The sequence below is a fragment of the Leptodactylus fuscus genome, chromosome 5 (assembly GCF_031893055.1).
Source record: "Leptodactylus fuscus isolate aLepFus1 chromosome 5, aLepFus1.hap2, whole genome shotgun sequence".
NCBI classification, from domain to species: domain Eukaryota; kingdom Metazoa; phylum Chordata; class Amphibia; order Anura; family Leptodactylidae; genus Leptodactylus; species Leptodactylus fuscus.
This window is the reverse complement of record NC_134269.1, coordinates 68,803,407-68,815,552: the sequence shown is the minus strand read 5'-3', so window position 1 is coordinate 68,815,552 and position 12,146 is coordinate 68,803,407. Positions and strand designations below refer to the sequence as shown.

Here is a 12,146-nt window from a genome sequence, read left to right as displayed (position 1 = left end):
TAAGGTCGGACCTGAATGGAGACTGGTGTGGAGCGATCTTAGACTCCGCCTCCTCCAGCAGAGCCAGCGCTGATTGGTCGAGTTCCGTACTCTGGCCAATCAGCGCTGGCCAATGCATTCTATTAGCCCGATGAAGTAGAGCTGAATGTGTGTGCTTAGCACACACATTCAGCTCTACTTCATCAGGCTAATAGAATACATTGGCCAATCAGCGCTGGCCAATGCATTCTATTAGCTTGATGAAGCAGAGTGTGCACAAGGGTTCAAGCGCACCCTCGGCTCTGATGTAGCAGAGCCGAGGCTGCACAAGGGTTCAAGTGCACCCTCGGCTCTCCTACATCAGAGCCGAGGGTGCGCTTGAACCCTTGTGCAGCCTCGGCTCTGCTACATCAGAGCCGAGGGTGCGCTTGAACCCTTGTGCACACTCTGCTTCATCAAGCTAATAGAATGCATTGGCCAGCACTGATTGGCCAGAGTACGGAATTCGGCCAATCAGCGCTGGCCAATGCATTCTATTAGCCCGATGAAGTAGAGCTGAATGTGTGTGCTAAGCACACACATTCAGCACTGCTTCATCACGCCAATACAATGCATTAGCCAGTGCTGATTGGCCAGAGTACGGAATTCGGCCAATCAGCGCTGGCTCTGCTGGAGGAGGCGGAGTCTAAGATCGCTCCACACCAGTCTCCATTCAGGTCCGACCTTAGACTCCGCCTCCTCCAGCAGAGCCAGCGCTGATTGGCCGAATTCCGTACTCTGGCCAATCAGCACTGGCTAATGCATTGTATTGGCTTGATGAAGCAGTGCTGAATGTGTGTGCTTAGCACACACATTCAGCTCTACTTCATCGGGCTAATAGAATGCATTGGCCAATCAGCGCTGGCCAATGCATTCTATTAGCGTGAACTGAGTTTGCACAGGGGTTCTAGTGCACCCTCGGCTCTGCTACATCAGATTGCTACATCTGATGTAGCAGTGCCGAGTGTGCATCAGATGTGTAGTTGAGCAAAACTGACTCAGCACTGCTAAGTCTGCATTCGCATAGGAATGCATTGGCCAGCCTTCGGCCAATCAGCGCTGGCTCTGCCGGAGGAGGCGGAGTCTAAGGTCGGACCTGAATGGAGACTGGTGTGGAGCGATCTTAGACTCCGCCTCCTCCAGCAGAGCCAGCGCTGATTGGCCGAATTCCGTACTCTGGCCAATCAGCACTGGCTAATGCATTGTATTGGCTTGATGAAGCAGTGCTGAATGTGTGTGCTTAGCACACACATTCAGCTCTACTTCATCGGGCTAATAGAATGCATTGGCCAATCAGCGCTGGCCAATGCATTCTATTAGCGTGAACTGAGTTTGCACAGGGGTTCTAGTGCACCCTCGGCTCTGCTACATCAGATTGCTACATCTGATGTAGCAGTGCCGAGTGTGCATCAGATGTGTAGTTGAGCAAAACTGACTCAGCACTGCTAAGTCTGCATTCGCATAGGAATGCATTGGCCAGCCTTCGGCCAATCAGCGCTGGCTCTGCCGGAGGAGGCGGAGTCTAAGGTCGGACCTGAATGGAGACTGGTGTGGAGCTATCTTAGACTCCGCCTCCTCCAGCAGAGCCAGCGCTGATTGGTCGAGTTCCGTACTCTGGCCAATCAGCACTGGCCAATGCATTTCTATGGGGAAAAGTTAGCTTGCGAAAATCGCAAACTGACAGGGATTTCCATGAAATAAAGTGACTTTTATGCCCCCAGACATGCTTCCCCTGCTGTCCCAGTGTCATTCCAGGGTGTTGGTATCATTTCCTGGGGTGTCATAGTGGACTTGGTGACCCTCCAGACACGAATTTGGGTTTCCCCCTTAACGAGTATCTGTTCCCCATAGACTATAATGGGGTTCGAAACCCATTCGAACACTCGAACAGTGAGCGGCTGTTCGAATCGAATTTCGAACCTCGAACATTTTAGTGTTCGCTCATCTCTACTAACGATGTCAATCACAACATTAGTTACTGATTAAAGAGAAGAGTCGGAGCATTGGCAACCCTCTGTAGGCAAACCTGGCAGATCAGAACCACTCCCAATGAAACGATGCATGCCACACATACAGCTCTGTTCTGTCAAGGCCTAAGATCCAAAAGACCTCTAGAGCTGTTCTGTAGTTTCTGCCATAAAAATATTAGAAGTGGAAAGGATAGATCCAGAGTTGTGACCTCCATGTATCAAAGCAGTTTCTTCAGAAGATCCCACAGATTCTCAATCACACGGTGATCTGGAGAATTTGAAGTCCAAGTCAACATTGTGGACTACATTTCATGTTCTTTAAGGCTAGGGATACAAATTGACCTTGGCCGTAACTATCATCGAGACACCAAAGATCGCAATGCAACTGCTTCACTAATGCAAGTAAATGAAGTTGCATTAAGACCCCCAAGGCTACAGTGACTTCTAGTTGCTAAAACATTGAGCAGTGCATTTTTTTTTTTGTGACTGGAAGTCACAGTTGCAGCTCCCTCGGGATGGCAATGAGACTCCATTCACTTACATTAGTGAAGGAGTTAAAGGTTGACACCGCAATCTTTAGTCTCTTGACGAGAGTTGCAGCCAAAGTACCTGTGTAGGCCGAGCCTCAACCATTCCTAAATTATTTTGTAGTGTGGAAGGAGCATCAACCTGCTGAAGAAGGCACTGCCTTTACAATATAAGGGTGCCATGAAAGTATGTACTTGTTAGGTAAAATACTCCTAACATCCACATAAAGGGCAGATTTCCTAGCTAAACATCACCCTGAGCATTACATGGCCTCTGCGCATGTGGGTGCCTTCTCTTCCCTAAGTAAACAGCACCAAAACAGCTCAGTATGCAGATGTAGTAACAGAAAAACATGATTCATTAGATAAGGTAAACTTCTGTCATTGCTCCAAGGTCCAGTTCTAATGCTCATACTGCCCATTATTGGTGCTTTTGGAAGTGGGCAGGGGTCAACATAGGCACTCTGACCCATCTGTGGCTACACAATCCCAAACAGTGCAAGTTGCAATGCCCTGTGGATTTTAACACAGTTTTATCATAGATTATGTTACAGTATTTGGAGGAGGAGTTGGAGTCCTCATCATAGTTGCTCAGATAGTCGCTACCTTATATAAAGTTGCCCTTAACAGGTCACATTGACATAAAATAACCTAAGGCATTAAATTCACCAATGCCATGGCTGATTAGTGTATCCATATAGCAGCTTTATTTTTTAAAAGCATGTGAACAGTAACAACCCATCCAAATAAAGTTATTCAATGTCAGAAGTCCAGATTTAAAGGCATCCTATCATTCAAACACATTTTTTTCTCACTAACACGTCGGAATAGCTTTAAGAAAGGCTATTCTCCTACCTTTCGATGTCTTCTCCGTGCCGCTGTTCGCTTGAAATCCTGTTTTTGTCGGTATGCAAATGAGTTTTCTCACAGCACTAGGGGGGTCCCCAATACTGCGAGAGAACTCTCCAGCGACGCCTCCATCTTCTTCAGGAACGTCCTCTTCACGCGTCTTCTTCAGGCGCAGGCGGTCAAACTTCTAGGCCTCGGGCAGAGCCAACTGCGCATGCCCACAAGCTGTAAGAAAATGGCCGCTTACTTACTGTGTAAGCGGCCATTTTCTTGTGGGCGCGAGCATGCGCAGTCGGCTTTGCCCTAGGACCAAGGCCTAGAAGTTTGAAGCCAACCCCCAAGAAGAAGATGCGGCAAGACCCCGTTCCTGAAGAAGATGGAGGCGGTGGTGGAGAGTTCTCACGCAGCATTGGGGATGCCCCTAGTGCTGTTTGAGCGCTGGGGACCACCCCCATTGCTGTGAGAGAACTAATTTGCATACAGAAGAAAATCGGGATTTCAAGTGAACGGCGGTGCGGAGAAGACATCGAAAGGTAGGAGAAGAATAGCCTTTCTTAAGGCTACTCCAACGTGTTAGCGAGAAAAAAAAAATTTGTTTGAATGATAGGATCCCTTTAAACAGCACACAGACAAACCACAGTACCTGGATATATTTTAATGGAATCTTAATCTCCTACTATTCTACACATCTTGTTCACTTATAATAAATGAAAAGAATAGAAGCTGTACAATACATAGGAATAACATGCTTACCATGACGGGGCTTTCTACTTGCGATTCCAGATGTGGAAGATGCTGTGCAAGCAGACCAAAGCGCGCACGGTCCAGATCATCTTCTGTTCCCAAACTTTCTGGCTGGGAGTCTTCGACAATGAGACATGGTGTATCCTGCTGAGAAAAGTCTGAGTCCAGCTGACTCCTACTGGGGTCCATCAGCCTACCTGCAAGTTACATTATAGAGAACGAAAAAATGTTAGTTTGGGTTTTTGACTTTCAAAGATAAAAAGTTTGAAATGATATGCTTTTCATACAGATAGTCATATCCACCTAAATTTTTTCGGACTATAAGACGCACTGGACTATAAGACGCACCCAGGTTTTAGAGGAGAAAAATAGGGAAAAAAAAAATTTCAGGCAAAAAATGGTAAAATATTTCATGTATGGGAGTTGTAGTTTTGGAACAGCTGCAAGGCCACATTGACAGGTGACCCTGCAGCTGTACGGGGATGTATAGGGCGTTTTTTTTGTGGGGCCAGGTGTACTTTTTAGTTATACCATTTTGGGAAATGTTTATTGCTTAGATCACCTTTTATTTAATTCAGAGGCAAAACAGAGAGAAAAACCCAGCGGTTTAGCACTTTTGACGTTCACTGTACATAAAACTATTAGTAGACCGGGCATTTTCAGACACAGGGATACCTAATGTGTATGTTTCACAGTAATGTTATACTTTTATATGTATTCTAGGGAAAGGAGGTGAACTTTTATTTATTTTATTTTTTATTATATTTTTTTTTTTTTAAGTGTTTTTTTTTTTTTTTACTATTTTATTATCCCCCGCCTAGGGGGCTTGATCCTGCAATCATTTGATTGCAAGTCCCATAGACGGCAATACAAGTGTATTGCCGTCTATGGGAGATTCTATACATTACTATCGCGGAGTGTCATAGACCAGCCGCGATAGTAATATATAGCTATGACAGGCCTGGGAGCCATCATTAGGCTCCCAGCTGTCATCGGAACAGGTCGGCTCCTGCGGCCTCGCCGTGCAGGAGCCGGCCTGCATCACTAAAGGTATGGGGCCGGTGGGGACCGGCCCCGGGGCTAACTAACTGCCGGGACCTGCAGAGGAGGAGCGGATTTACAGCATGGCCGCGCTACTGCCACCGCTGGTTTTCTTCAGCGGCAGGAGCGTGGCAATCTGCAGGCCCCGGCAGCTAAGACAGTCCCCGGCATCTGCTGTAATAGACCGGCAGATGCCGGGGACTGTCTTAGCTGCCGGGGCCTGCAGATTGTCACGCTCCTGCCGCTGCAGTAAACCAGCGGTGGCAGTAGCGCGGCCATGCTGCAAATCCGCTCCTCCCCCCACATTCGGACTATAAGACGCACCCTCATTTTCCTCCGAAATTTGGGGGGAAAAAAGTGCGTCTTATAGTCCGAAAAATACGGTAATTCAGAAATCTAATGTACCATATCTCTGCTTTATATTGGCATCAAACTTTAATCACCCTTTAATTATTTTTTTTTTACGGATGTTATAAGGCTTGCAATCAAAAAACAATCTTCAAGAACATTTCCAAAACCCATTTTTGAAAGGACCAATTCAGTTATGAAGGCCACTGTAATAGAAACCCCATAAATCATCCCATTTACAAAACTGCACCCCTTAAATAAGTCAAAATAGAATATACAAAGTATCTTAACCCTATAAGCATGTAAGAGAATTAAGACAAGATGGAGATGAAATTTACAAATTTCATTTTCTTCTGCTAATATGTTAATTTACACATTCACAAAGGGTTAATCGTGCTAAAAGACAACAGTTGGAAGGTAAGTGTTTCTCCTGATCACTGTCAGGGTCCATGGGGTGGATTATAATGTGTATTTGCACCTTAACAGTTAGTTAATAACTTCCCTTATCTGCCCTAGCACAGGAGTCCCCAACCACCGCTCCACGGATCAGGACAGGGCCGTTGTTTTGTTTTTTCCCGGTCCGCAGGTTGGCCTTAGTAAACGCGGCTTCTGCCACAGCACGATATGTGGGGCGGGTCGGCGACCTGGCCAAGGTGTCATGGCTTCTGGTGAGGAGCTGGTCTACAAAGCTGTACACAGAGCTCCCACCACCTGATCTACTGCACTGTTTGGTGTATAGCGCTGATCAGTAGCAGTGCTGTGCACTGAGGCTCAATGTACAGTGCTGCTATTCTACTTGCAGAATTTTCTGAGACAATTGCAAGGACAAAAATGTCATATGTGTCCAGCACCCTTTAAACTACTACTAGCTGTATGTTCTGCGAGCTGATGGGGAGGAGCTCTGAATGCTAGTGGGCAGCTAGATATAACATCTGTTGTCCCACCCGGGGCTCCTACTCATCCTGAATCTATGGTGAGTTCAATCACATAATTAATGTCATAATTAAATAAGTATGAACTAAGATCCAACCTCCTCCATAACTCTGCCCTAATACGAGCAAAGTCCTGCCCCACCCAGCCATGGCAAAAATGGTCTTGCTTGAAGCCGGTCCCTGGTGATAAAAAGGTTGGGGACCACTACCCTAGCATTCCAGTTGAACGGTCAATGTTATGAAGGAGCCATAACATAACTGTTATAAGGAATTTATAAGAGATCACTACTTGGTTGGGACACTCTCTCATTAGGGCTACTTCACTTGAAAAGGTTGAGAAACACTGCTATACAGTATACTGCTCACCCTGGCACAAGCAAAGAGAAGTACAGATGATGCACTATAGTATAGAGACGCACTATCATTTATTTATTTATTACGCTTATTTTTATAGCGCCATCATATTCCGCAGCGCTTTACAGATATTGTCAGTCACTGTCCCATATAGGGCTCACAATCTATATTCCCTATCAGTATGTCTTTGAAGTGTGGGAGGAAACCGGAGTACCCGAAGGAAACCCACGCAAACACTGGGAGAACATACAAACTCCTTGCAGATGTTGTCCTTGGCAGGATTTTAACCCAGGAATCCAGCGCTGCAAGGCTGCAGTGCTAAGCACTGAGCCACCGTGCTGCCCACTACTAGTGGGCCAGTCACTAATACAGGGGTTTTACCAGTGACATCACCATGATGACTGTAAGTAGGTTGAAAAATTTTAATCCTGAGGCCATTGTAACTTTAGGATCGCTATAGTCCTCAGCAGCCATATAGATGTGATGACAGCTGATCGCTTAGTATAGAATAGTATGACCTGTGACAGCTGATCTTTGGGGCAGCCATATTCTAGTGCACTTTTTTTGCTGATTTTTTTGTCAGGAGTGAATATAGCAGATGAGAGAAGTATAAGTGATTTCATTCTATTTCTTACATCTTTTGAAGCCATTCCTACCTTTGGCTCTAACAACTGCAACAAATAAAAAAAAAAGAAAAAAAAAAAAAAAGACAGCTTTTCAGCAATGTGTAGCTCCAAGCCTAAAGCTGAGGCCCAGCCCCACATTGCAGAACAGCTGATTTTTTTTTTCTAAGCCAAAGCCGTGAATGGATTGAGCAAAAAGTATAAGAGCTTCCTTTATACTTCCCATTCCATTTGTAGCAGCTTTTTCGCAACGTGGAGCTGCAGCCTAATGGTCCATTCACATGGAGGAAAATGGCACTTTATTTGGCGCTGAATTTTTAGCACTGAAAAAAAAAAGCCTCCCATTGACTTCAATGGGTGCCCGCTAGTTTTTTTTCCACTAGCGGAATTTTCTGCTAGTGGAAAATTCCGCTACTGGAAAAAAAATCTAGCAGAACCCATTGAAATCAATGGGAGGCTTTTTTTTTAGCGTGGAAAATTCCACACAAATTCCTCACCATTTTCCTCCGTGTGAATGGACCCACTTCGGGTTAGTTCACACGGGGCAAGGTGGGCGTATTTTGGTCCTGATTTTGACGCATCAGAATAGGACCAAAATACATCTGCCGTGACTTCCAACAGTTGCAGCACTCCAGTCCGGAGTAGGCCCAAATGAATGGGCCTAGCCCAGAGCGTGCTGTCATAAGGCAGACACCGCGGCTGAATCAACCACGGAATCCGCCTTAAGAAAGGGCAGCCTGCTTCTTTTTTCCGTGAGCGAGCTAGCAGTCTACATAGACCGCTATTGTGAGGGGGCGGATTATGACTTGAATTCAGCGCCAAAATCTGGCCCCTCTTCCATTTGTGAACGGGGCCAAAAGGGTTTTTCATGCTTTCTAAGTGATGAGTATAAACACAACACTGCCATCTTATAAAAACATCCAAACTTTATTGAAAAATCACGTCAAAAACAAAATGGGGAGAGCATCTAGAAAATGTCTACATGTTTCCAACCCATTCAAGCAAGGGTTCTTAGTCAATGCCAGATATACTTGGATATTTTTACAAGTGCTGGAGTTATACTTATTGCTAATACTTACCTGGGAACCAGCCTGGCGATTCCTCCTTCTCTGTGCAGTGAGAGACAAATCCCTGGGATTGTTGTACCTATTTTCTGCAAAGTGGTCAGCCGATGTACATATTTATTCATTTGTCTAGGTCACTAATTGATAACCTATATTTACATCACCCAGGGCCCACCACTGATCAGCTGTCAGAGACCACAACATTCAGGTGAACACTGCACCCTCTTCACAGAAAACTGATCACAGCACCGCACAGTAGTGCTTGACATTACTTGAATGGGACTAAGCTGAACATGATATCAAGTGGCCTGTTAAGTAAAACAGCGCTCAGGAAAGATTAGTCACCAACTAACAAGCCTGGAAACCCCCTACTCATTGTCGCAGGTCAATCCCCCCATACTCAAGTGATCGGGAGCTCCATGGGGGTGCTCAGGAGTACAGTAGCAAACTCTCCCTGTATGAAGAGAGTAGACAGGAAGTATACAGAAACTGAAATGCAGCTGCATTCTTGCTGTCTGAATGAGGCCTAAAGCCTGGCTTACACCAGAGTATTTTACTAAAACAGAACTGTATCCCAGCAGACAAAACCAGATAGCCTTCACTTAGGTTCTGGAATACAGAACCAAAATACTGTCCAGGGAACCAGTCACCTCCAGCGAGTATCCTTAGACAGCTGCCTATATAATCTACACAGGCAAACGTAAATATATGGTTATGTTCACACCTGTCAGATTAGACACAGGTTACAGGACAGATTCCACAATAAAATGAGCAGGAGGTTTTCACATTGTTCTTCCACATGGATTTTAGCCAATGCCATATAAACAAATAGTGTGCTACTTATTTCTACAGAGAATCACGAAGGGTGAGCCCCACTGAATGAACACTGGTGTAATCTTCATAGGGGTCCATGGCCATAACAGCTTTCTAGAGGCTGCAGGAATAACACTACGATCACGTCTGAGTCTCTGGCTGATCCAGCACAAATCCTGGGAGGGGAAAGCCCTGTAAACAGGAATTCTTCACCCAAAGAAGACTGTGAGACCCCCATTATAATGAAGGGGCTCACTCTGGATCTGTCGCTGTCTGACATAAGTTTTTAGCTTCTTCTGGTCCTTTGCAGACCAGTACGATGGATACCCTGACACACATGTGAACCCTAAATCTAATCTGTAAACATGCTCTTACTTTCCTTGGGGAGACATAAGATATACAGTAATGATTGTGCAGGAAGATCACTACAGACAGTGGCTGATAACAGAGAACAATACACAAGCTTTAGTGCAGGATGGGCTATGTGGATGAAGCAGGCACACCACATACTGGAGCCATGTTTGTAGCTCTCCTGACACAATACACAGGATCCCCGCTGTTTCCTTTGTCCTCCTCAGCCTACACATTATAAGGCGCTAGTCACATTTATTGCACGTACTTCTCTCCGACTCACAATTGCCGTGTCCCCCTACAGCCACCGTGTCGCGATATATCGCCAGTCAGGGCGCCCATATGCCCTATCCAGTGCAGGGGCAGCAACACACGCTGACTGCTGCCCGGGAACCACGTCATCAGCGCCCTCTCCTACTGGCCAGGAGCCCGTGACGTCATGCTAAACAGACCTGCCCATTTGTTCCGTGGAAGGAAATCCCGCCCTCCGCCATGAAGCACGGCCTCACCATGGCTACTGTTGCTAAGGGGCTCTCAGCGAGACCTTTAACCCATTGAACGCCGCCGAGCTTTCTTGTAGTGTGCCGAGTCTCTGCTACATCCATATGATCTTCCATAGTAGCAGGGGAGAGGCCGGGCTCACACATTTCACCAGCATATGATCTTCCATACTAGCAGGGGAGAGGCCGGGCTCACACATTTCACCAGCATGCAGTACATTAGGAAACAATAGAAGCCCAATCAGATTGCAGCTTTCATTTCTTAAAGGCACATTGGACAATTGAAGGACTGATTTGATTGGTTGCTATGGGTAACTTACCTAAATATAAAGAGGTTTTCCAGGACTATGAAATTTGTGTCCTATCCTTGGTATATAGCAGGGATAGGGAACCTTCGGCTCTTCAGCTGCTGTGAAACTACAACTCCCAGCATGCTCCATTCTCTTCCATGGGAGTTCCAAGAACAGCAGAGCAAGTGTGCATGCTGGGAGTTGTAGTTTTGCAACAGCTGGAGAGTCGTACGTTCCCTACCCCTGGTATATAGTATATACACAGCACTCCTTGGAGATCCCATACCAGAATGGGATCCTATTATGATAAATGAAATCCAGCACTCAGAATGAGCATATTAAGGCTGTATTCACATCTGCACTAATGTGTCACAAATTTCCTGATGAAAAAGTGCTGCAACCTGACCTTCAGTCTGCAATTTCTCATACTGGATGACATACTTGGTGGGTTAGACCCGGTTCACATCTATGTTCCGGTTTACGTTCAGGGATCCGCTTGGGGACCCCCGAATGGAAACCTATCCGCATAAAAGAGCAGTTACCTTAGGAAACCAGCGGACCCCATAGACTATAATGGGGTCTGTGTGGTTTCCGCACGAAAAAGTCCTGAAAGCTGAACTTTTCTCTCCGCATATTTAATGCGGATAGTGGAACAGAATGGCAGCCCAAACACAGATGTGAACCGGGCCTAAGTTATCAACATCACAGTCCTAGAGAACACTTTAATTTTGCTTAATTTATTATGGAATCCCCAATATCTCTACAAAACTGACACAAGTAAACATACTTACATTTACAGTAAAATATACTCGTCCCCAAAATATGTGAAGACCTCCTGAACCACAAATGGTATTCGATTCACATCTGTGCTATTATTTCTGGATCCTATTAATGCAAACAACTTTTAAACTTTTAGCCAAGGGGTTGTCCATTCTGCAGCTAGGGGAGGTGTAAAATAAAAAATACCTGTCTCCTGTGCTCTGCTCTCCACCGCTGGTGCCCCTTTAGGTTCATGTTGGGACCGCAAAGAAAAATCAGTGGGCTCATTGGATGCCGGAGAGGGACCAATGACAGCACTCACATACATCACTGGTTCCTTATCAGCTAACACTGAGGCTACTGATTGCTTTTAGCAGTCACGTGAGCCTCTGGCAAGAGATAGAAAGTGCATCAACAACGGACATCAGAGCACTGGGCACAGGTGAGTATCCATTTTTATTGTATTTTTCACCTCCCCTCCCTTTTAACTAAAAGTGTCCCTAAGAAATCCAAAAAGTTGGGATATATGGTCAAAACCCAATTCACATGCAGCAGAATGATTCCATATGGAATTCAGGACATAAAACAGATTTTCTACTTTGCAGAATGTCCATTATATAATATAATATTGTTTATTTATACATTTCCAGCAGGTAAAACAGAGGAATGACACTCTTTGGAATTCTATGAATGTTCTCCTGGCATCAAGAGGTTAAAATATTACTGATCATTTTTGTGTATTTTAGATTATTCTGCACGATATACAGTTTAGGGGGCGTTCACACTACTGTCGGTGTCCGACAGGTAGTGTCCGCTCCTAGTGTCCGCTCAAAATCTGGCACGGAAATTAGGAGCGGACACTATCTGTGTCCATGACACCTGTCATTTATTTAAATGGCGATTGGGTGCATTCTTTTGCACTCCGTGCCCGTCCTTCCCTGTCCTTAAGTGAAGATGTCCGAC

At 45.5% G+C, this 12,146-nt stretch overlaps 1 protein-coding gene across 3 annotated transcripts in view; it reads right to left on the bottom strand.

The window, feature by feature from the left end:
* The window catches only part of TP53BP1 (tumor protein p53 binding protein 1), a 58,641-nt gene extending 48,590 nt beyond the window's left edge, over positions 1-10,051 (bottom strand). Inside the window, exons 1-2 of one of the 3 annotated variants that reach the window (XM_075273356.1) lie at positions 9,903-10,051; positions 4,118-4,305 (exon numbers count right to left, since the gene is read on the bottom strand). In XM_075273356.1, coding sequence (XP_075129457.1) covers positions 4,118-4,297 — 180 coding nt within the window. In that variant the 5' untranslated portion in view covers positions 4,298-4,305; positions 9,903-10,051. Of the gene's footprint in view, positions 1-4,117; positions 4,319-9,902 lie in introns of those variants that run through there. The other 2 variants (XM_075273357.1, XM_075273355.1) reach the window with 2 other exon arrangements.
* Positions 10,052-12,146: the final 2,095 nt, after the last annotated feature.